Genomic DNA, 23149 nt, shown 5'->3' with positions numbered 1-23149 from the left:
GTATAGACTTCCTCAGTGTCAAGCACGGTATCACTTGTTTGGTTTTGGTGCCCAGAAGGTGATGCGGAGTGGTGAACGAGGCGAAGTCTTGAGTTCGGAGGTATGTATAGGGCGGGCCAGTTCGGCGAGGTGTATCCCAAACTGCTACAAGGTCGGCCAGTTCGGAGAGGTATGTCCCGAACTGATAAGGTAGGCCAGCTCGGCGAGGTGTATCCCGAACTATTACAAGGTTGGCCAGTTCGACGAGGTGTATCCCGATCTGTTACAAGGTTGGCTAGTTCGGCGAGGTGTATTCCGAACTGTTACAAGATCGGCCAGTTTGGCGAAGTGTATCCCGAACTGTTACAAGGTAGGCCAACTCGGATTACTTTTTGGTTTGGGGCCAAAAGTGAATTCGGGCCCCCAGTAGGGAGTTCGGTCCGCTGGTGTCCCCTTGGTGTTCGCGCTTTAGGCTTGCTTTTGTGCCAAGCTGTTGTATTTGCCACGTGTCGCATAACTGTGAGGTCGGGTCAAATCTTCCTTCATTAGAAGACATTAGGATAGCCTTGAACAACCTCAACCAACCCAAAACGGCCAAACCTAATACGTAGCTTAGCTTTATATGTATAATGTGAAATGAAATGGTAGGGTGTTGTTTATGAATATCATTTACAAAGTACACTGCAACGCAGAATTCTGAAATTACAGCTGTCTATAGTCTACTAATACCCCCTATAAACCGCATCTTGCCCATGGAGTTAGCATCAATCCATGGTCAGGATTCATCCCACCTGTACGGTAGGACTAAGAATTCTGAGGTGGGCTGAACAGTAGTCATTCTCCCTATCATTTAATTGGATGTCTATGCATATTTGCATGCACATGTGCATGTACGTGAGTGTGCCTGTCTGCATATAGTTATACCATGGCCCATAGAGTGACCATCCATGTGGAAACACAAGTTTATACTTTAGTCGTCTAAGGCCATAGCCACCTCACTGCCCATTGGCTATCCAAGTGGAAACAATCTCTTGACTGCACTGTTGCAGCAGTATATATGTACAATAAAGCCCTCTCAGCAAACGGATGACCATGACCCATGACCATGAGGCAGGCTCATTAACCGGTGAAGGGTCTAGATCAGGCTCCACTTGCAGTCATATCGTATGTGAGATCTTCAATATCCTTTACTTGTGTAAGGCATTCCTCTCATTTTGCATCATATCATTTAATTTTAAATTACTTAAACCATTTTAAGCTTGCTTTTCTACAATTCCACCAGACTCCCCAAGTCCCAGCATACCATGTCCTTAGCAAAGGGTGGACTGGATTAGGGCCAAGGTTGAGTTCAGCAACTCAGAGGTTCAAGTTCATCCCAGCAATGTTCTTCATACTCGAATCAAATGGGTACCCACAAAGTGGTCCTACTATTCCATCCCTTCTAAACTTCTCCTCCACAGCCAAACACCTCAATACAGTGCAAATGAAAACAAAGATTCTGCATTAGAGCAAATAAGGGCCTTCAACAGGAAACAAAATCTCTGTTGCTCATTAGTTCATGCAAGTGACAAATTGCTACTGTGCTTCTAAATTTTGATGTATTCATTTTTCAGTCACCATTATCTGAATCCTCGTCAAAAAGATGAAAATAGAGAACCTGTTGTGTTTGTTCATGTACTTCTGCACCTTTACTAGTTGCATCAGGAGCATTCAAACCCAAACATTCCAAGTATACTTTGTCGTATGCTTCAATATTTAATCCCGAGGCAAGAAAAAGTTCAATCTCATTTACAAACCGTTCTGTTCTTCCTGTAAAAAAAGGCCTGGCAGCATCAGAAACCGCAGTTTTAAACTCTTGTTGGTTTTGTTCAGGTGTACTTTTAGATCTTTCTTTTTCTTTTCTGCAACAAAGATAAATACAAATCCTTCAGCATGCTCATGAATTCAAAGGATCACTTTACTACCTTAGCTGTGGACCTTCTTATTTTAATTCTTTTTCATCCAAGTCCCATATTCTTTTAATGGTCCAAAGGAATGCCATTGCTTGGATGGTCATGATAATCTGAGTAGGACCCAGATCATATTTGTGTTCAATCATTTTCGGGTGAAATTGTGTAACTCACCGTCTCATAAAAGATTCAACCAAACCATGTATGTGATGCACAATAATATCCACGTCCTCCTCCTATAAAGAACTTGATGTAGTCAGCTAATTATAACCGATTTAATTGCTAAGCAACTTAAAAGGGATAACCAGAAGTACAAGAATTACGACCAACTGTTAGTTCATATTCCATAAATACAGAGCCATACTGGTGGCTTATATACAATGGATAAAATCTATCTTTTCATCATTGTTGAAGATTAATTAGTTTTATGATGTTTTTTTGAGTAAGTGTTTTATGTTAGTTGTTAGATAGAAGGTGGGGACCACAGTAGTTATGTGAGTCTAAATTTTATTATGTTTTTTGAGTGTTATATATGCTGTTTTATGTTTTGCCGCCCTATAAGGGCATAGTTGTCCTTGTACTATTATATTATTTTAGTACAAATAATAAGTGAAGGAGGCGGCCAGATTATTGCTCTCTTTTCTTTCAACTTCTCTTCTTCTCCTTCTCTCTTCAAGAAACTACTTTCTTTCATATTTTTTAATTCAGCAGATTTCTACTTGGTATTAGAGCATCGGCTAGGGTTTCTTGAAGCATTCTCATGCAGTCCTAGATCAGTCGACTGCATGAAGTAGTAAATGGCTGATCGATCTGCTATAGATTGCCCAGTTCTTGGAGTTTTTGGTGGGATCTAAACATCAGGAAGGTGATCTATTGTTCGGCATCAAAATCAGGAAGAACTGGAGTACGGGGAAGTCCTAGAAAAGTTGGACTCTTTGTTTTTTATCTGATCTTGGGCGCCCAGGTATTGTTAGTTTTCTTTTGATTTTCTGAAGAGGACGGTTTGGTTTCTGAAATTTTCTAGGCCTCCCGGAGTGATCGATTCATTTTTCTCTCTATTGGGAGGCGTGGGGAGGAGAGAGATTTCCCTCCAGCTAGGGTTTTCTTCTTCCAGAAGGGTTGGTTTCTGTGTGTGTGGTATTAAATTATTTTTTGAAGGTCTCCAATCTATTTTTTTCTTATTGTTGAACTGTTTGAAGTAAAATGGAGAGTTGGAATACCGAGATGAAATCTATCGGTACTATGGGACTGGGTGTTGGAGGTAGTAGTGATATTTTTGGGTATGGGATCATTACTACAGTAAAACTTGATGGTACAAATTATTTGGAGTGAACACAATCAGCTAAGATAGCTATTGGTGCCCATGGAAAATTAGGGTATCTCACTGGGGAGGAGAAGAAACCTGATATAGACTCTTCCTGATGGGTGCAAGATAATTACATGGTAATGTCTTGGCTGTGTAATTCTATGTTACCTCATATTGCAAAAAAAATCCTATGGGCCAATACTACTAAGGAGATTTGGGATGGAGTGACTGAAACTTACTCTTATAAGCAAAATGAAGCCAGAGCCTATTAGTTAAGAAATCAAGTGATAAGTATGAAACAGGGAGAAAAACCTCTTGCTATGTATTTCTCCATGCTGAAAATCCTATGGCAAGAAATAGATCACTTAGAAATTGTGGTATGGGAAAGTGTAAATGATGCAACAACTTATCACAAACTGGTAGAGAGGAATAGGATTTTTGAGTTCTTGGCAGGGTTGAACCTTGAATTTGACATTGCTAGGTAGCATGTTCTTTCTAGGGAGGGTGTGACACTCTCTTAGGCCTATGCTTTTGTCTCTAGAGAGGAAAGTATGAGGAATATAATGCTGAGACAGCCTGGGATTGACCGGTTAGGTATGGTTGGTACAACAAAACCTAAGCCGAATGGAAACAAGGGGAGTAGTGAGACTAGAAGGGAAGATAAGAAGGACTTGGTGTGATTATTGCAAGAAGCCTAAGCATACCAGGGACACTTGTTGGAAGCTTTATCTAAATATTATGCCTGCTCGGATAAGAAACAAGAAGGGAAATGCAAATGTAGCCACTACAAGAGACTCTTCAGCCCCTCTCTCCCAAACTGATTGGGAATCCATTGCAGTAGCAGCAATGAGAACAGAATTGGAGAGGTTTGGACAACTTATGAGTAAGAAAGATTCACCCAACTTTAACCTTCCAGATGGACAGTAAAATGCAGGAGCCAACTACACCACTTCCTTTGCACATACAAGTAGTTCATATGCAACTGCGAATCTTGCATCCATTTCAGGTAAGGAGGGACCTCCCTGGATTATAGACTCAGGAGCATCTGAGCATATGACTAATGCCCCTACCATTTTCAGTTCCTATCAGTTATGCTCTGGTAGAGACAAAGTCTCTACAGCAGATGGTTCGCATATGCCCATTGCTGGGAAGGGGACAATTAGAGTGACCAATGATATAACTTTGTCCTCTGTTTTACATGTCCCTAGACTTCATACCAACCTACTGTCTGTTAGTTCTTTGACAAAAAATTTGAATTGTTCTATGACCTTTCTTCCTGGTAATTGTGTTTTACAGGATCTAGTGTCAAAGAAGATGATTGGGAGTGGTCGTGAGGTGAATGGAGTCTACCTTTTGGATGAGATTTCGAGACATCAAGGCCATCATGTTAGCAGCAGCAGTAATAGTGGGTCAGAGTCAGTAAACCAGATTATGCTTTGGCACAACCGCTTGGGACATCTTTCGTTTAATTCTTTGAAATGTCTTTTCCCAAAGTTGTTTGAGTCTGTTCAATTATCTACTTTAGAGTGTGAGAGTTGTCAATTAGGAAAGCATTGTAGACAGTTTTTTAAACCAAGTAATAAAAGAAGTATTTCTGCTTTTAATATTGTTCACACTGATGTATGGGGGCCATATCAAATCCCTTCCATGGGAGGATTCCGCTACTTTCTCTTGTTTGTGGATGATACACGATATTCTTGGATATATTTGATGAGATCACGTGATGAGATTCCTAAGTTGGTATAACAATTCCACCAGATGGTTCTCACACAATTTGAAGTGAAAACTAAGGTTTTTATATCAGATAATGGCAGAGAGTACTTTGAGAATGACCTAACCATATATCTCTTAGAACATGGTGTAGTTCATCAAAGCAGTTGTGCATATACACCGCAATAGAATGGAGTTGCTGAGAGGAAAAACAGACACATTGTGGAGGTGGCAAGGAGTCTTATGGTGTGTGCTTCAGTTCCTGTGCAGTTCTGGGGAGATGCAGTTCTTATAGCCGTACATGTGATTAATCGTGTTCCTTCACAGACTTTGGGGTTTAAGGTGCCATTTAGCCTCCTTTTTCCAGATGGAGAGATATTTCATATACCTCTTAGGGTTTTTGGTTGTGTTTCTTTTGTTCACATTCTTGGCCCTCATCGCAAGAAATTGGATCCTAACGCCAAGAAATGTGTTTTTCTTGGGTATGCTCAAAACCAAAAGGGGTATTGCTGTTATGACTCAGTGTCGATGAACAGATTTGTCACTATGGATGTTACCTTTTTTGAATTCACATTCTTCTTCTCAAGTGGTTCTCCTCAGGGGGAGAGTTCTGGGGAGGAGAACTCACAATATATTCATCTTCCTGTTTCTGTGGTGCCTCCATCAATTCAGCCACCACCTGCACCATCAGTTCAGCCAGCACCTACACCTCCAGTTTCATTACCTGAGTCACTATGGGTAGCCTCACAGCAATATCAGCGCCGGAAAATGATGGTTGACTCCACACATCCTCAACCCACACCACTCTCTGTCAGTCCTTCTGAAACTCTAGATTCAACAGATACAATTCCAGGTATTCCTCTTGAGCCTGTTATGTTTTCTGATGATAATGTTTATGCCCCTAACACCATTGTTGCAGCTGATCCTATTGACCTTGATCTTCCCATTGCACTTCGTAAGGGGAAGAGAAAGTATACAACCCACTACATATCACACCATCTTTCCTACAGTGCCTTATCACCCTCTTACCGTGCTTTTCTTTCTTTCCTGGATTCTGTGTCTATACCCAGGAATGTTACTGAGGCTCTCTCCAAACCTGAGTGGAAAACAGCCATGCAAGATGAAATGGATGATTTGGTCAAAACCAAACTTGGGAAATAGTTGATCTCCCCCCAAACAAGGAGACAGTCGGATGTCGATGGGTATTCACAGTGAAGTATAAGGTCGATGGCAAGATAGAGAGGTACAAAGCAAGGTTGGTAGCAAAAGGGTATACTCAGACCTATGATGTTAATTATCTGGAAACATTTGCACCAGTAGCTAAGATGAGTTCAGTTCGTATTCTTTTATCTCTAGCAGCCACCTATTCATGGCCCTTGTTCTAGCTTGATGTCAAAAATGCATTCCTCAATGGTAACTTACAGAAGGAGGTATATATGGAGATTCCAGCAGGCTTTTATGAAAATGTTGGTAAAGGAAATGTGTGCAAACTCAGAAAATTTTTGTATGGACTGAAATAGTCACCTAGGGCTTGGTTTGACAGGTTCAGAGGGGCACTCATCTGTTTTGGATACACACAGACACAGTCTGATCACACCCTCTTTGTGAAGAGGAGAGATGCTTTGGTGTCAATTCTGATTGTGTATGTGGATGATATAGTGGTGACAAGAAATGATCTGGAGGAGATTGATGATTTCAAAAAATCATTGCAATATGAATTTGAGATCAAAGATCTTGGTGAGCTCAAATACTTCTTAGGGATTGAAGTTGCAAGATCCAAGCATGGGATCTTCATTTCACAGAGAAAGTATGTACTTGACCTACTGCGAGAGACTGGGAAGCTGGGGACCAAACCAGTAGACACTCCTATTGATCCAAGTCACAGAATTAATGGTGAGAATGGTGAACTGGTAAAGGATGTGGGGAGATATCAAAGAATGGTGGGCCAACTGTTGTATTTGTATATGACACGACCAGATATTTCTTATGTTGTCAGTGTTGTGAGTCAATACATGCATGCACCTCGGATTCAGCACTGGGAAGCTATTGAGAGAATACTTGCATATCTGAAAAAACACCCTGGCAGAGGCATTCTTTTCTCAAATCATGAGAATTTGAAGCTAGAATCCTATACAAATGCAGACTGGGCAGGATGCTTAGATGACAGGAGATCTACATCAGGAGTGTGTACCTTTGTAGCTAGAAACTTGATCTCCTGGAAGAGTAAGAAGCAAGCGGTTGTGGCAAGGTCAAGTGCAGAGACTGAGTATAGAACCATGGCTCATGATGTCTCAGAACTTCTTTGGGTTAGATCTCTTTTGAGTGAGATTGGGGTGAAAGCAGAGGAATCTATGATGTTATACTGTGACAATCAAGCTATAATCAATATTGCCCACAATCTAATTCAACATGATAAGACAAAACACATTGAAGTTTATAGACACTTTATAAGAGAAAGGGTAACAACCGGAGAAGTTTGTTTGCCTTATGTCTTTTCAGAGTTGCAGCTGGTTGATGTTCTCACTAAAGGGGTGGCAAGGAACAAGCTTGAACATGATCTACACAAGTTGGGAATGTGTGACATTTACTCCCAACTTGAGGGGGAGTATTGAATATTAATTAGTTTTATGATGTTTTTCTGAGTAGATATTTTATGTTAGTTGTTAGATAAGAGGTGGGGACCACAGTAGTTATGTGAGTCCAAATTTTATTATGTCTTTTGAGTGTTATATATGTTGTTTTATGCTTTTCCACCCTATAAGGGCATAGTTGTCTTTGTACTGTTCTATTATTTTAGTATAAATAATAAGTGAAGTGGGCGGCCAGATTATTGCTCTCTTTTCTTTCAGCTTCTCTTCTTCTCCTTCTCTCTTCCTTCTCTCTTCAAGAAACTACTTTCTTTCATGTTTTTTAATTCAGTAGATTTCTACGATCATCATTGGAAATTTGCCAAGCTAAAAAGAGTATCAGTTTGAGTACATGCTGATGATTATCATATACAGCATTTTCTCATCTATACTATTCTTCTTTCTTTTTCCAGCCACCAAAGGTATATGCAGAACAAATGCAAGGTAATAAGTCAAGAGGTCAGTTAGTTAAAATTCTGAACTGAACCATGAGATCTTGGGTTCTGGGTGAGAGAGTGAACGGCTTGAAGAAGAACTTTATAGCTTGGGGAGCTGCTCAAACAAATCAAGAGTATTTGCAAGAGAATATTATCCTGATCAGACATATACCTGAGTCAAAACTTGAAATTCTCTTCTCAACCAACTTTGAAGCCACTTATTTGGCTGAAGATATCTTTGACGCTTCCAATATTGTAAAACATCAAATTTTTTACATATGGCACCTGTTGCACACAAAAATTTAAAAAAAGAAATTCCAAATAATGGGTTTACTACAATAAATAATTTATCACAAATATTGGAGAAATGGAAAAGACCATAGAATCAAAATAAATGCTCTTAATCTTGGATACCTGATTCACTGTAGTAGCATCTCAATCTATATTTGTGAGCTTCTGACAAGGAAAATCTGCAAAAAAAAGGCCCATTAGAATAAAACCTCTAGCACTTGCAAGAAAGAATAACCAGATATAAATACTTATTAGTACCTATTCCCAAGGTCATGGTTAATATAATGGCGTTGAAAAGAGTCTCCATCACATCCATATATTATAGAAGAGTTATCACTCTGGACGTTAAGAAAACTTTAGCAATGGAGCAAGATAACTTGACTGTAAAACTATCAGATTAAACATAAATAGATAGAAACAAAAGTAGTGGAAATAAACTAGAAGTAATAATGAAATAATTGGCAAGCCAACTTCTTGTGTTTGATGAATCAGCTTCAACAAACAAATGTAACAAGAAATTAGCTTCCATGAACAAATGCATCCTTAAGAGAAGATGAGGATTTAGAATGCCAATCCAAATAAGGTATACTAGGTAAAATCATGCCTGAATCTGAAGATTTGGCTTCAGTTCATGAATGAAGGATTTATTTAGTATGGCCCATCCCTGAATCTGGTAACATTTCATATTTTTTGATCTCGACACAAGGAGTAGAGTAACAAGCCATCCTAAGGCATAAAATTGCTTTAAGAATGGAAGGAGACTCAAAAGTGGTGGCAAGCCGACTTAAAAATTATAGCCTAGTCACATGGCAATACAGAAACATCATCAGGGAGATAAAAAGAAAGGGATATGGTTATCAATATTAATTTGATACATGGATCAGCCAGTGGGCTAGCTGATGCTATTGGGAAAACAGGGTGTCCATGGAGGACATTTGTTCTGGGGGCTGGTGGAGAATATTAATGTAAAAGAATTTTTATAGTACCAGAAAAAGAAGGATGAGGTGGGCAACCAGCCTAAGATGGGGATGCCTGGTATCTTTGTATGTATCTCAATTGTTCTATTATTTCAATAAAATTCTAGTTGCCAAGAATAAATAAATAAATAAATAGATTGCTTTGAGCTAAAGAAAACAACCCTATCCTATATTCCTATAGAGAGAACTACAGCTATTCATTAATATATGATCTAACCAACATTAGATAGGTGATTATTAAAAAAACAAAGCCTTCAACAAAGACTGGATATCATATGAGACTCTGATAACTTGGGGGTAAAAGCTCAGTAAGACAATGCTCTCAGCAATTTTATTACCATTTAAAAAGAAAATGGAACATTTTCAACGGCAAAATAAGCAATTATGACTATTAACAAACCTTGCAGATAGGACATTTCAAAGTAGATTGTGAGTGAGAATGCTGAGTAGCAACAAAAGTGGCCCATTGAGAAATGCAGTTGTAGCAAAATCTGTCTGCAAATTTTAAAAGGTCGAACGTATCAGACTGGTGAACTTGAAAAGATATTTTCAGAATTCATATCTTATAAACGAATGTTGTCTTCAATCTTATATTCCCGGAACCACTCCACTGGTTAACCAGTAAGTGAACTAAAACAGACACACTCCCTGTAATGGGGAAAAACTGAACAGAAATTATAGAATAAATAATCAAAGTATTATAGAGTTTAGATCAATTGATCTAATTTTCTTAGAGTTTAGAACAACCCCACTCGTGCAATTGAACAAAAATCGCAGAATTAATAGATCAGTGAAAGAAAGAACGAATTATACGGAGAGAGAGACATACGGAAACAGCGATCCAAGTAGGCCTCCTGCTTTACAAGTCCGAGGCAGATGGAACAAGGGTTGATTGGGTCGGCAGAGGAAGAGGACTCGCTCTGGTTCATGTCTGGTCGGTGCTCCCTCTTCAATCTTCATGCACATCGATGATCGAACGCTCCAGCGCCCAAGTTCCGTCTCATCTCATGAGTTATGACTCATGACTTCTGGATGGAGTTAGTCCCGGTTTTCCAATTTCAGGCCGGGTTTATACGTTATATATGTAATATGTTGAATATTTTCTAATACGATCATAAATGTTAATTATTTTATTTTATTTTTAAATAAAATAAAAAATAAAAACAAAATGGTTAACATTATAAATAATAAGGGGGAATGAGGATCCCGTGGGGATAGGGATGGGGATAACCTTGTCCCCGTTAGTAAGAACAGGGATGGAGATTTTTGTGGGAACAGGGATGGGGAGAGGCTCTCGTCCCTGCCCTGCCCCGTTGCCATTCCTAACCATTACCTTGGTCCAGCTCAACAAACTATTGATACCAAAATGGAGCCAGTGGACCCCACCCCAATACGTGAAGCATTGAATGATGGGCCCACTACCCGATATCCATCATGCAAGGGGATATTTGGAATTATGGCTGTTTTTCAAAAAAGGGATACCACATCGGATCCACATTTTGAAACGTTCATATATCTCATTATTTGGTTCAACCGATTATTAAAAAAATTGGGTGTGTCTCAAAAATGGAGACCTCATCTATGCATGAAACACCAGTATCGATGAATTGTTTCTCCAATGATTGACTGATGTATATATCCTATACGGTGCTTACCCATCAGCACATACATGAAAAATGAAAAATGGTGATGAAAATACCCTTACCATAAGCGTGTTTTGTGAAATCACGGTCTTAGAAATATGGGTGTTTTTTTTTTTTTAAATAAGCGCCTACGCTTAAAAATAAAGGAAAAAGAAAAAGAAAAGCTAACGGTCTGTTTTTCCTTCTCCTCCTGTGCTTGTTCGGAGGTCTCTGTATTGTGTGGTATATGTATTTGCCTCACAAACAACGAAGACGATGCAGATCCATGGTGTTCTCTTCCATTTAAAAAACGCACCAACAGCATTATCGTTTATACAGCCGACCAGAGCATCCCCTTCGATTTGCAAATCCGTCGATCTCTCGGGTCGTTATCCGTCGATTGTCGCTGCGAGAAGGAACCGGAGGCGAACCGCATCCAGGTGGCAAAGATCGAGCAGAGTTGCACTCCAATGCGTTTCGCTCATCGCATCGAATCTGAAAATGATACCGAAACCGCTCGACTTTATCATCAGAGAAGGGTTTGGCGGGGGAAATGGGGGAGGGCTCGGGTTTCTCAAGGGTCTCGGAGGTGGAGGGTTTGATGGGTGGGGGAGAAGGCGGAGCCGGTGGTACAGTAGATTTGGGCTTTTGGGGTTGCTGGGTGCTTGTGCTTTGGTTCTTCTGTTGGTTCTGGCAAAGGAACTAGATACTTGTTTCGGTTTGGGGGTTGTGAATTTTGTTCTACTGGGATTTTTGATTAGGGACTGGAAGGCTGAGATTAAGGGTTGGGTTTTGGGGTTTTGTTCCTGTGCTCTAATGGTGCTTTGCGGGTTGAGGAGAGAGGAGTTACAGAAATGTGTTAAGAATTTCAGGGTTCACTATCCAATCATGGGGATGATCAAGTCGAAGAGGAGAAGAAGAGCTGTGTGAGTAGCGAGGTGGAAGCTTTTTTTTTTTTTTAACATCTTTGTTCTACAATGTACAATGAGAGAGTATGCCTCCTTTCTCTGTTTGGTGATGATGGTAAATCAAAATTAAATGTTTTCATGGAAGAACAGAATCATTTACTGGTTAGTTTCTATTCTCTAATTAATTTGCAGAGAACAGAATCCTTCCTAACACAACCTTTTGTTTGATTAATGGAGTTAACAAATACCCGCCATTAATTGTGTTGATTATGTACCTGTACTTGAGGTAGTTGCAAAATTAGTGTTGGACTGATACCGTGCATTGAAAAGGAAGAAGTTCAAAATTTCCTGATTTAAGCCATAAAATGCTAACAGTACAAGTTCAAATTGGGATCCAAAGAATCCATTTGAATTAGATTAGCAATTTAGCATAGAAACCAATCCGATTGGAGTGAAGAATGAAGAAGAATTACATCTCAACTCCTTAATCAAAGGCCCAAGTATCAATGCTGAGTAAACAAAGGCCTGGAGATGCCTCTGCTCCCTGAATCCTGATTGAGAAAAAAAAAAGTGTAAAGACCTTGAGATTCCTTAATGAGAACTTGTAACAAACTGATAAGAAGTTCCACTTACATCCCAACCCTTACTATACAAATTACAAGGAACAAGTAATTTTCTCTAGAGGAACTATAAGCTTGTGACCGAATCACAGTCACACATAGATATCCCTTACCGTGTATATATCTTTATGATACTATCAACCACATTTCACCACCAACCCTGCTTAGTGCTTACTGGAATGCCCATAAAATTGGGTTTACATATAGTATAATCCAAGGTCCAAAATAGATGTTCAACCGATGGCGAGTCTTAAACCTTGTGTGCTTTTCAGAAACTGCATATTCATCCAACTCTCCTAGAAGCTCCAATTAACTCCAGTTAATTTTAGGGATCTTCAGACCTTCCCATGAATTAGACTCACGTCTAACAGGCAGGATTTCTTCATGAATCAAACCTGTGCCTTAGAAGGTTCTCTTGAACTGTGCATGTGAGTAGCCTCACGCCGTAGCAAAAGTGCATATAGGAGCTCATTCCACATATCAGGGACTCCAGGCAAGCACCAATGGCTGCAGTCTTGCCTGTGGAGAGGGGCAGGGCTGTTCTTCGGCCCTAGATAGTACAACGATGAATGACCATCTTTCCTCTGAGATGTCATATGGGTTACATTCAACACTTCCAACTTCACCTGTGACTTCTTTGCGTGTCTTAATAATACATCAGAAACTATGCTTAACTGTGACCACGACCCAGATGGCATTGATGATGAACCCAGCTCAGGCAGCGTCTCCAAGTGACAGCTCCCTCCAGTCCTCCAATCTCCACCCCTGCAAAACCCAGTTATTTTTGTCTGCTAAAGAAATGTACTTGGTTATTTGTATCATTCTGAAACATGGAAATGGAAAAATTATCTTTGAGGTAGCAATAGTATTCATCCATCTCACATGGTGAAACTAACATATTTAGTTGTATCTATTGCCGCTTGTGCAGTGTGAAAACCACAACTTGTGTACTGCTAGCTCATGATATGTATAATCAAACATTAAAAAACGTCTATATATAACCTCTCCAGTTGAGTTAGCATGCCCAGAAGAGTAAACATTATTAGATCCATGTCAATGGATCAATTATGTAACACAGTCAAATTACATGAATCCCAAAAGCCATGCAGATTCCAGCAGCATAGGTCATTTCCATTTTCATAACACGAAATGGAATTCCATGGAGATAAAGATATTCATTTCTCTAGATGAGCTTTAACATAGCAAATGGAGGATATAACCACAAAGAATGCAACCCACAGTCGGTTTTGGTTAAAGCATGAATTCTTAACGTATGTGGAAGTCATTTTTTTATTAAAATAATATTTAATAAGTGGGTTAACTAGTCTGCTAGCCAAATCATTAAAACTATAAAAAAGTATCCCGTATGGGAGTTCTCTCTTTAAGTGGGAGTTCCCTCTCTTTAAGTGGGAGGGACAGGTGTCCTTCACCTAGGAGGAGATAGTTACATAACTACCCCTCTCAGAGAATACTTCCTATATAGGTCTTCTGCTATGTATCCTTCTTTCTCTCTCATTTATTTTCAGTTTTGAGAAAGGAAATAGAGGGAAATAAACCATCTACGACCAGGTACCTTTACTTGGTTGACTATGGTCCCTCTTCCAAGACAAAACTCGGAATTAAACCATCTACAGTCTAATTCTCAAAGACTGATTATGGTTCCTTTCAAATGAGAATGAAGAACAAGGGAATAAAATCATCTACAATCAAATATGCAATTTGATTGACTACGATTCCCTTCTTGTCTGCAAAAATCCAAAGGATTAACGCTGTCTACAATCAGAGTTTCATTTGATTGACTAATTGTGAAGAAAGGAGTGAGAAGGAAATTTTCTTTGTATTTAAAAGAAGAGAGAAATGTATTGCTGTATAGTTTCTCAATTGTATTTTCTTTTTCTTTCTTCTCATTCTTGTACACTTGATGTAAAAGAAAAGCAAATGAAAAGTTCTTTTTAAGTACCCTATTGTTCTTTTCTTTTGTTCTATGCGTTCATTTCTCCAAGTCAGAATCAAAAGGTGTTCTCTACTTTCTTGTGGAGATGTAATTAAGGGGAACAATCCGTATGATTCCCTGAATGGGCCTTATCCAAAATAATAAAAACTCAATCACTTGATTGAGTGAACTATGTTGCATGAGAATTTATAAAATTTTCACACCAACAACGTAAAACAAAAGAATCTGGAAGAATATTAGGATACTGCAGAACTTCAAATTTTCCATATCTTAAACAATTTACAAAAATCTGCTTCTTCCATTTCCGTAACACTGTAATGGAATTCCATAAACATAAAGACAGCCATTGCACTATATGAGCTTTAGCAGAGCAAATAGAAGATACAATTACAAAGAATGCAATTGAATTTAATTAAAGCATGAGTTCTTAACATAAAATAAAGGAATCTGGAAGAATGTTAGGATGCTACAGAAATTAAAAATATTCCATCTCTTAAACAATCTACAAAATCTGCATCTTCCATTTTTGTAACATTGAAATGGAATTCCATGGACATAAAGATATCCATTGCACTAGGTGAGCTTGAGCAGAGAAAATGGAAGATATAACTACAAAGAATTCAAGCCACAACTGGCTTTAATTAAAGCACAAATTCTTAACGTAAAACAAAGGAATCTGGAAGAATGTTGGGACACTACAGAACTTCAAAATTTCCATCTCTTAAAACAATCTACAAAATCTGCATCTTGTTCAAAATGGGTTTGCTGAGTCCAAGATCCAAACCTGGAATTTATAATTCTCTCAAAAATTGACAATGGGATTCCATTGTAAAGCATGTTAATAAAGTTCTCACTTAAGATTTCTTTGATTTGTAAGTTCTCACATAAGATCATTGAGCATAATTGACCAAAATGCAACTTAGGTCAGGCTAATACTAGCCCAACCGAGGGCTGGCTCATTGGTGTGTTAGCTGGTTTGTTCCAGCGTTGACATGGAATCGAATCCTGAACCAGCACTTTGGGGGGAAAGGGGGAAAAGCAGAAGTTATTAATGGTGCATGGCACCGAATACCAAAAAAAGAAGTACTAGCCCAACCACCAAAAAAATAGGGTTGGGTTGAAGAGTGGGTTGTTCAGCTTAGGGTTGAAAATTACCAACCCAATATAGTCAGTTTGGGTTATGGTTGATGCCTTGAGCAATATATTATGAACAATATATGCATCAACACCTGTATACAAATATGTTTATGTCAAAGGAAGAGAGGGGACAATGATAAAGAGTTTTTTTGTAAAATATTACTTTAATATGATGTCTCTACAGTACACATAATATGCATGCTTGTGTATGTATGGTAGCATGTAGTTCTGCATGTGTTTATAAATTTGGTAGGTAAGGTTCCAATCCAATTTCATGATCTGTTTGGGTTAGGGTTGAAGTTTTAATGCATTGGGCTGGACCAGGATTGACCTAAACTTGAGCCAACCCATCCCAAGTTGTATCCCTCAAAAGCAACCCTTTAATAATGTTTCTCACACAATAATCATACATCATCTTTGCAAGATACAATGAAATTATATTTTACAAGAAACAGAGTATCCCACAAGTACAACAAGTGAAAATTTAAGCATTTTCCTTTTTTCTTTTTACAGAGGCACAGTGATTCTCTGCAGTATAAGTAGAAACCAGAAACTAGAAACAATAAAATTACATGTAAAAGAAAAAAGAAATACAACTTCGGTAACAACCAAAGTTAAATGATACAAAAAAGATTGGCAGAAAAACAAGTGATGGGGCATACCTGAAATGTACAGGGGCAAAGGTGCGAAAGAAGACCTGGGTCTTGCTTATGTTCACTTCCCCATCTATCCAGTTAATCAGCGTCTCAATTGATTTCTGATATGCACTTTCTACACTCATATTCATTTTGATCTCCTGCCCTTCTTGAAAATAGCAACCTCTGGACAGAGATAAGAATCCAGAGGTCAAGTCTCTTCCAACTGATATGCAAGCCTAGAAATAGTTATGATATCATTTTGTCTTCCATGAGAAAACACAGTATTTTTTCAAATTACTTGCAAACAACAAAGCTACAGTTTTGCAAGTTATTAGATATGGTACATCCAATATCCAGTATCCACTATAAAGCATTAAGTATGGATATTCCCACTAAGAAGCCAGTTTCTAAATTCAACAGATCAATAACTTGAACAATAAAAATACACACAAGAATCATCAAAAACACAGAAAATAGATGATAAGCAATGTGAAAACATCTCAGGAGCAGAACCAAGGGAGCCTGAGCAGGACACAATATTATATCATATATGAAATTTACATCAAAAGTTGAAGCATCCAACATGACACAGCACCCTTGAAGGCTTGAACAGGTATCATAGGTTTTGATAAAACCCTTGTCTGGGGAGTGATACAACATGACCTCTCTGTCCTCATAGAGTGATCCCCAAAATGATGAATCCTGGCTCTGCCTCTGAAGCACATGACATGAAAAGAACACACAAACTTGGTGGAATCCATAATTAAATATTATCAGTTGTGGGGTTTCATCATTATGGCCTGGTAACCGTGCCATAAAATCTTTTCATGTTTTTATTGTTATTTGGATCCTAAGTAAAGCACACAAGTTGAACAGTTAACTGGGGAGAGGAAAAAGAAAAGATGATCATAAAACTTAAACAAATTTAATAATCCGATTGGACAGTGAAGGATGTGACTGAACTAAAATTAGCGTGTAGTCATAACATGTTTAGGCCAATATCCAAAAACAAATGTCCACAAACTCCACACAAATTTTAAAAAATTCAGTCTTAAATGTGCAACTTTTGAACAATCTTCCAGAGAAACAATATGAAAAATAACAGTCCAATAACAGATAGGGCATTTTAAACAACTCTAATCTTACCTGTGCCAGATTCCCTGGAATTCCATGAAGGAAATTTCCAAGAATATGCTTTTACTAGGCAAACAAACCTTCTTAGGCCCTACAAATGACTAAAAATCATTGAAAACCCCTTAAAAAGAGAGAAAGACAGATAATTGTTGGACTTCATTATCAACTTGAGGGTTGATATGATCCAATCTATCTATACAAAATAAAATGGTGTTTATTTGGGGCATCAAGTACGGACCATCTACTGTGTTATTGTTAGGATATCTACCACCAGCTTGTATGATAATTCTTGTCTTGACTTTTATCAAAATTCTACTCCAACTTCCATGTTACCTTTTCCAAACATGACAAGTAATTAAAAATAAATAAACAAATGAAAACAACAATACAATTATAACAATAATTACAAAACTGCCTCAATCATCTTCTCATGGAAACCCTAATCTTACAAAATTTTCACAATAGACCTTCTCAACTCAATTGAATAATTGAACTTTGGAGTGGTAAAAAAAACAACCCAAGGACTTAGGAGCAACCCCATAGATGAAACTTGAAAATAACTGCATTAGTGAGAAGGAATGCCTTTTTCTTCTAATAAGGAAAAAATTCATCAAAGAAAAAAAATGAATTATTACAGGTAAAACGCTTTGAAAGAGCATGAGGAAGACCAAATAGAACATGACCTGAAGTGGTAAGAAATGATCTAAGGACTTTCAACTTGACAAAAAACATTGTTCTTGAGAGAGCACTATGCCAAAACATGGTTCATGTAGCAGACCCCAAAAGTTGGGATCATAGATAAATTGAGTTGAGATGAGTATCATTCCACAGGTCAGTTAATCTCTCTTGTTTGTATGTTATATTTAATATATGCAAAATATACAAATAAATGATTGAACAAATAAATAAAAAAATACTAGACAAACAGAAAGAAGAATAAGAATAATTTCTTTCCAGATGAGGAAAAAAGCAATTCTAATAGATTTAAGTACCCTCTTATGGTCTTCTCATAGTTCCACCAATGACCGGTGTTGAAAATTAGAACATCTGCATCCCTCCATTGTACAGAACTCCAATCCATTTGATCCAATTTCAGAGTCATTTTCACCTTTTCTGATGCCCCAGCTGGTGCTCGGCTCTGCAGCACTAAAAATGGAGCTCTGTAATACTCCACAGTGCAGTTAAAGTCCCTAAACCTGAACACCAAGAACCCATTGTGTTTGGTGATTGGGCTTCCATTTACTTCATAGATTGAATCCTTGTCCAGAACTGCTGATGAGAGCATGCAGAGAAGAGATTCCCATTGGTTTCTTCCAATCGAGTCACCAACAAATACTAGTCTTCGATTCCACAGCTTCTCCAACATTTTCTTTGCATCAAATCTTATACAAGAACAACAAAGAAGAAAAAACATCCAAATTAATTTTTTACTTCTCTTTCCTTTTCTAGTTTCTTTGTCTATCAGCAAGTATGAGATCGACAAATGAAGATAACATAAAGAGTGAAGGCAAATGAAGATATTTATAACACAGAAAGAACCATTACCCAACCAAGGAGACCTTAGGAGAAAAATCAGGCAACGTGTATTATCCATAGAATTAAGATAGAGGAACACAAAGAAGGAGAAGGGAAAAAAATCATCAACTTCGCTGTTGAAAATATTCAGTCCAAATTCAACAAAAGTTCATAGAGATGCATATAAATAGAAAAAGCACTCATGACTACACCATAGAGTCTTAGACCCAGAAAGAAACTACAAATGATAACTAACAAGAAAATTTAAAATATCAAAATTACTAATGGAAAGATTCAGTGTAAGTTGTAGAATTGAGACCATTTTTCTCATCAGTTCCCATAAAAAAGCACAATCCGGGGAAGAATAGTATTGGTAGAAATTAGAAAATAGAATTCGTAAGAATAAATAGTACGACAAAGTGGTCAAAACTTGAAGTAGAAGATTATAAATTTAACGAATACGTTGAGTCAAACAGTCATACACCAACCAACCACTCCAATGTGGCAAAATGTTCAAACCAAAACAGCAACGTCTGATCCCCAAACCCGTTACGATTTTGTAGGAAATTCTATAAAATGATGGGGGAAATTAAAAAGAATTTACCCATTAAAAATTCGTAGAACAAGAAAAAGAAAAAGGGCAAGCGAGATAGAAGAAAAGAAGAAGGGTAAAACCTGGGCAAATTGCAATCTTTAGGTTGCCACCGCCACTTGGTGTAGAAATTATCAGGCCTTCCATTCTCAGAACACCGGAACCCTTCATCCAAAAATCTGCAATCTTTAGACTGGTACAAGGGGTACTGTTCATCCCAGACCCACTCCCCTTTAAACAAATCACACCCTTCACCATCCTCTCCTAGGAACCCTGCCCTTTCATCCCGAGCAGTAACATCAAAACCCAACCACATCAACTTCTCCGACTGTACACGAACGCGAAGCCCTCTAGTGACAACCGTGTAGTCCAAGTAGAAGAAGCAGCACAGAAAGCACACAGCTGTAACAAAGAAAAACCCAAGAGTCCCAAATGATGGCTCATGCGGTTTCAGTCGCTTGACCCTCTTCAGAATCTCCCAGTAAGGCATGGTTTCTGGGTCTTGAGCAAGTGGAATTTTAATCATTTAGAAAGGAATGGCCGATGAAATGGGGCTATTCTTGAAGAAACTCGAAATGGGTTTTGAACGGGACGACTGTCTTCCCTTGCGCCGTCAATGTTTCAGACTATTTGCAGAAACCGAGACGGAGACGATGGCATAAAACAGAAGACTGAAAAGTACCAGTCCGCAAGCGACACAGTATTCATATGGGGAAGAGTTTCTTGCCTTGTTAGTGTAAGTTAATTATTTTGACAGATGTGCAGATCGATGAAAATGGGTGTGAAAGAAGCAAGAGAGCATTCATGGCGACGAGAGTTTCCTACTTTATTTCCTTCGTTGTTTGCAGAACAGAGAGGAAGCGGTGAGTTTCACTTGTGGTATGTAAATAATGAATTTTTCATTCAGGGTATATTTGTGGGACAGTGTGATTAAAATGCCTTCTCAAAAAGAATGATTAAATTTAAACGTGGATTTCTTACAAAGCTAGAATTCAAATTCAACGATGCCAAGATAAGTTCTGTTTGTCTTTGTTCAGACTTTTTAGAGAGAGAGAGAGAGAGAGAGAGAGTCCATTGACGAGGACTTTTCGCTTCCGGTTTCGTGCCACCGTGGGCGGTGGTCGGATCCGGTGGACCTTGTGGAGTCTCGTGGGGATTAGTGGGGAAAGGGAGTGGCGGATCCCGACAAATATACGGAGATTAAATAAAGATGATAAGATCGGTTTGCGAATTAAGAATGCTCACTGGTTCAGGTTACTGAGAGAGACTTCTTTGCCTTCTTCACTGTTGATTTGGCATATCTCGTGAGATCACTACGTCAACGATTTGGATCTTAAACCATGTCCCCACGAAGATTCACCAGCTATGCCGCCATGCCGGTAATCATCATTTTCCTAAAATACCCTTGTGTCATATTTTAAATTACTGTCAGTCAAATGTGCTGAACTGTTGAGAAAGCCGTTAACTCGGGTAATAACGTACTGGATTGACACGTGGCATGAATAGAGGAGTCTATCATTCAATTTTTTACAGTGGCCTGGCACTGGACCCACGTGGCCCACGTCCCGTGGAGGAAGGTGCATCAGAGTTGGGGAAGTGGAGTGGGATCCGTGGGGACGACTGATTTGAGTAATGCTTTGGGAAATATGGCCCACGAGGGCCCATACCGTATACGTTAGGCCCATGTAAATTGGTCTCCTCGGATTCCCGTAGAGGATTGGAAGTGACATGGGTGGTGGTTATGAGTGTCAGTGTACGACAACTGGCCCGCTTTTTGAGCAAATCCTCTTTCTCCTTCCAAGTACATAATCTCAAGCAGTCGAGCTTCCTTTTTGAGCATACAGAGTGAGTGAACTTCAGAAATATCGGATCGGATCTGATCTTCGAATTTGATTCGAAGCCGATTCGTTTAAGTCAATATTTTAAAGCTGTCATTGATCGGCCCCGGAACTAGACCAGGCAATTGGGTTGGGTGGGTCGAGCTTGGGTTGGGTCAAGATCCTTTGTGTTGATTTTGGGTCGGGTTGTCAAATGTTAGACCCTAATCTTAAATGTTCAGATTAAAGTTGACCCATGGGCCAATTCGGGTCATCCCAAAATATAACTGAAATTTAAAAAAATAAAGAAAAACTATATAAAAATGTCAAAATTAAAAGAATTAACCTTAAAATTCCACATATAAAATTAAAATTAAAAACTTGAATTAACAATTTAAGGAGTAAACGATAAAGAGTAAAGGCTAAATAGATAAAATTAAAGAGTGGAAATTTCTAACAATGCACAAATAGTCCCAATTAGACTTGACAATCGGGTCATCGGGTTGACCCATAAGGCAACCCAATTCAATTTTTTCTGGGTCAAGTCATTCTCACATTCAGGTAGCTAAAATATGATACCCTAACCCTGTTTTTTCGGGTCGGGTTTGTGGGTTGGGTCAACCTTTTTGCCAGGTATACTTGGAACCGACCCTAATACCGCTTTCATTTTGACATATAACTGCTATTTTGAAAAAAAGAGAATGACTGTTCAGCCCACCTCAAAATTCTTAGTCCACCGTACATGTGAGATAAAGCATGACCGTGGATTGGTGCCAAATCCACGGGCAAGATGAAGTTTATAAGGGACTACTAGTAGACTATGGTAGAGGTGTAAATCAGGTCATAGCGGGCTGCTCTCAGCCCATCTGGTGAACTAGTCATTGGGCCTAATGGCTAGTTACAGCTTTTTGAGGTTTTTTTTTACAAAAGTACCCCCAATAGCTATAAACAGGTCATAGGGGGGTATTTATGTATTTTGGTTTCAGGAGGGGGGAGAAAGAATGACATGAATTCCCCCCCCCCCCAACAGCTATATTATAGTTCGTTTGGGGGGTATTTTGGATAAAGTGATAAATAACTTTATAATGATCAAAATACCCCTCCCAACAACTAAAAAAAATGTTAGTTTTAGGGTATTTTGGGCAATTAAATCATTTTCAATTCATATAAATAGTCCTATCCTCCACCATTCTCATCACACCAATTCAACAGTTTTCTTAATCCCTTCTCTAGCTTTCATACTCTCTCTCAAAGTCTCAATCTCTCACAAATTCTCTAATTCAACAATTCTCTTAATCTCTTCTCTAATTCTCATGCTCTCTCAAATCGCAATCTATCAATTTCTCAATTCAACACTACACATGATATTTCGCCCAAAGTAGATGATCAAAATCAAGAACAATAGGAGAAAATGATGAAGTCAATATTTTTGTATACTCAATAATTATATAGCATTTAAAAAAATAAAAAAAATAAAAAAATATATATAGCATTTTTCAAATTATTGTAAAATTTGTTTTAATTTCATTTAATTTATTTGATATTTTTAATAAATGTAATTTTTATTTTCAATCTGTTACTATATTATATTTTTTATATTTTATTAATTTATTCCATTTTTCAATTTTCATATTTCATTCATCAAACCATTGTATGCTTCATTGCTTTGTATCATTCAAATTTAGATGAAATAAAATTCCTATTTTTCTTCCAATTTGTTATTCACTTTGATACTTTGTTTCTTTGACTTCTTACCTGATTAAGTATTTTTCATTTCTTTGTTAGATTTCTTATTTTTTCAAATAGTTCTCAAATGAAAGTCAAATATTTTAGTTTTACTTAGCAAAGAAATAAAAGAATCAAAAATGTCAAAAAAACAAAAAAAAAAGTCTGGCCAAGTTCAGTCCACGCCTAAGGCTCAACCTATGCCCTAGCC

General features: G+C 38.2%; 2 protein-coding genes across 2 annotated transcripts; both read right to left on the bottom strand.

Annotated features, from left to right (window-relative positions):
• Positions 1-1463: 1463 nt before the first annotated feature.
• Positions 1464-11758, bottom strand: LOC148861808 (RING/U-box superfamily protein). The gene is made up of 7 exons (XM_088983657.1): positions 10106-11758; positions 9677-9771; positions 8558-8637; positions 8423-8478; positions 8181-8293; positions 2103-2164; positions 1464-1880 (listed from the first exon to the last, which is right to left on the bottom strand). Exons 1-7 carry the CDS (start codon positions 10203-10205, stop codon positions 1589-1591), a joined length of 798 nt encoding a protein of 265 aa, XP_088839783.1. The 5' UTR covers positions 10206-11758; the 3' UTR covers positions 1464-1588.
• Positions 11759-12193: 435 nt separating this feature from the next.
• Positions 12194-20374, bottom strand: LOC148861807 (protein trichome birefringence-like 11). Its single transcript, XM_088983651.1, has 5 exons — positions 19480-20374; positions 18282-18671; positions 16180-16338; positions 12540-13191; positions 12194-12357 (listed from the first exon to the last, which is right to left on the bottom strand). Exons 1-4 carry the CDS (start codon positions 19920-19922, stop codon positions 12816-12818), a joined length of 1368 nt encoding a protein of 455 aa, XP_088839777.1. The 5' UTR covers positions 19923-20374; the 3' UTR covers positions 12194-12357; positions 12540-12815.
• Positions 20375-23149: the final 2775 nt, after the last annotated feature.

This window comes from Nelumbo lutea, chromosome 4 (assembly GCF_056320005.1).
Source record: "Nelumbo lutea isolate HS-2025 chromosome 4, American lotus-T2T, whole genome shotgun sequence".
In the NCBI taxonomy this organism is placed as follows: domain Eukaryota; kingdom Viridiplantae; phylum Streptophyta; class Magnoliopsida; order Proteales; family Nelumbonaceae; genus Nelumbo; species Nelumbo lutea.
The sequence above is the reverse complement of the archived record's forward strand: the minus strand, read 5'-3'. Positions and strand labels throughout refer to the sequence as shown.

Excerpts from the sequence above, each read along its gene's own strand:
- LOC148861808 (XM_088983657.1), bottom strand. The coding sequence starts at position 10,205 with ATGAACCAGAGCGAGTCCTCTTCCTCTGCCGACCCAATCAACCCTTGT. Across the intron at positions 8,638-9,676 it reads TGAAATGTCCTATCTGCAAG|AGTGATAACTCTTCTATAAT; the intron begins GTTTGTTAATAG and ends CTTAACGTCCAG. Across the intron at positions 2,165-8,180 it reads AATTTCAAGTTTTGACTCAG|GAGGAGGACGTGGATATTAT; the intron begins GTATATGTCTGA and ends AGTTCTTTATAG.
- LOC148861807 (XM_088983651.1), bottom strand. The coding sequence starts at position 19,922 with ATGATTAAAATTCCACTTGCTCAAGACCCAGAAACCATGCCTTACTGG. Across the intron at positions 16,339-18,281 it reads TATGAGAAGACCATAAGAGG|AGGTTGCTATTTTCAAGAAG; the intron begins GTACTTAAATCT and ends ATCTCTGTCCAG. Across the intron at positions 13,192-16,179 it reads TTTGCCCCTGTACATTTCAG|GGGTGGAGATTGGAGGACTG; the intron begins GTATGCCCCATC and ends TGGGTTTTGCAG.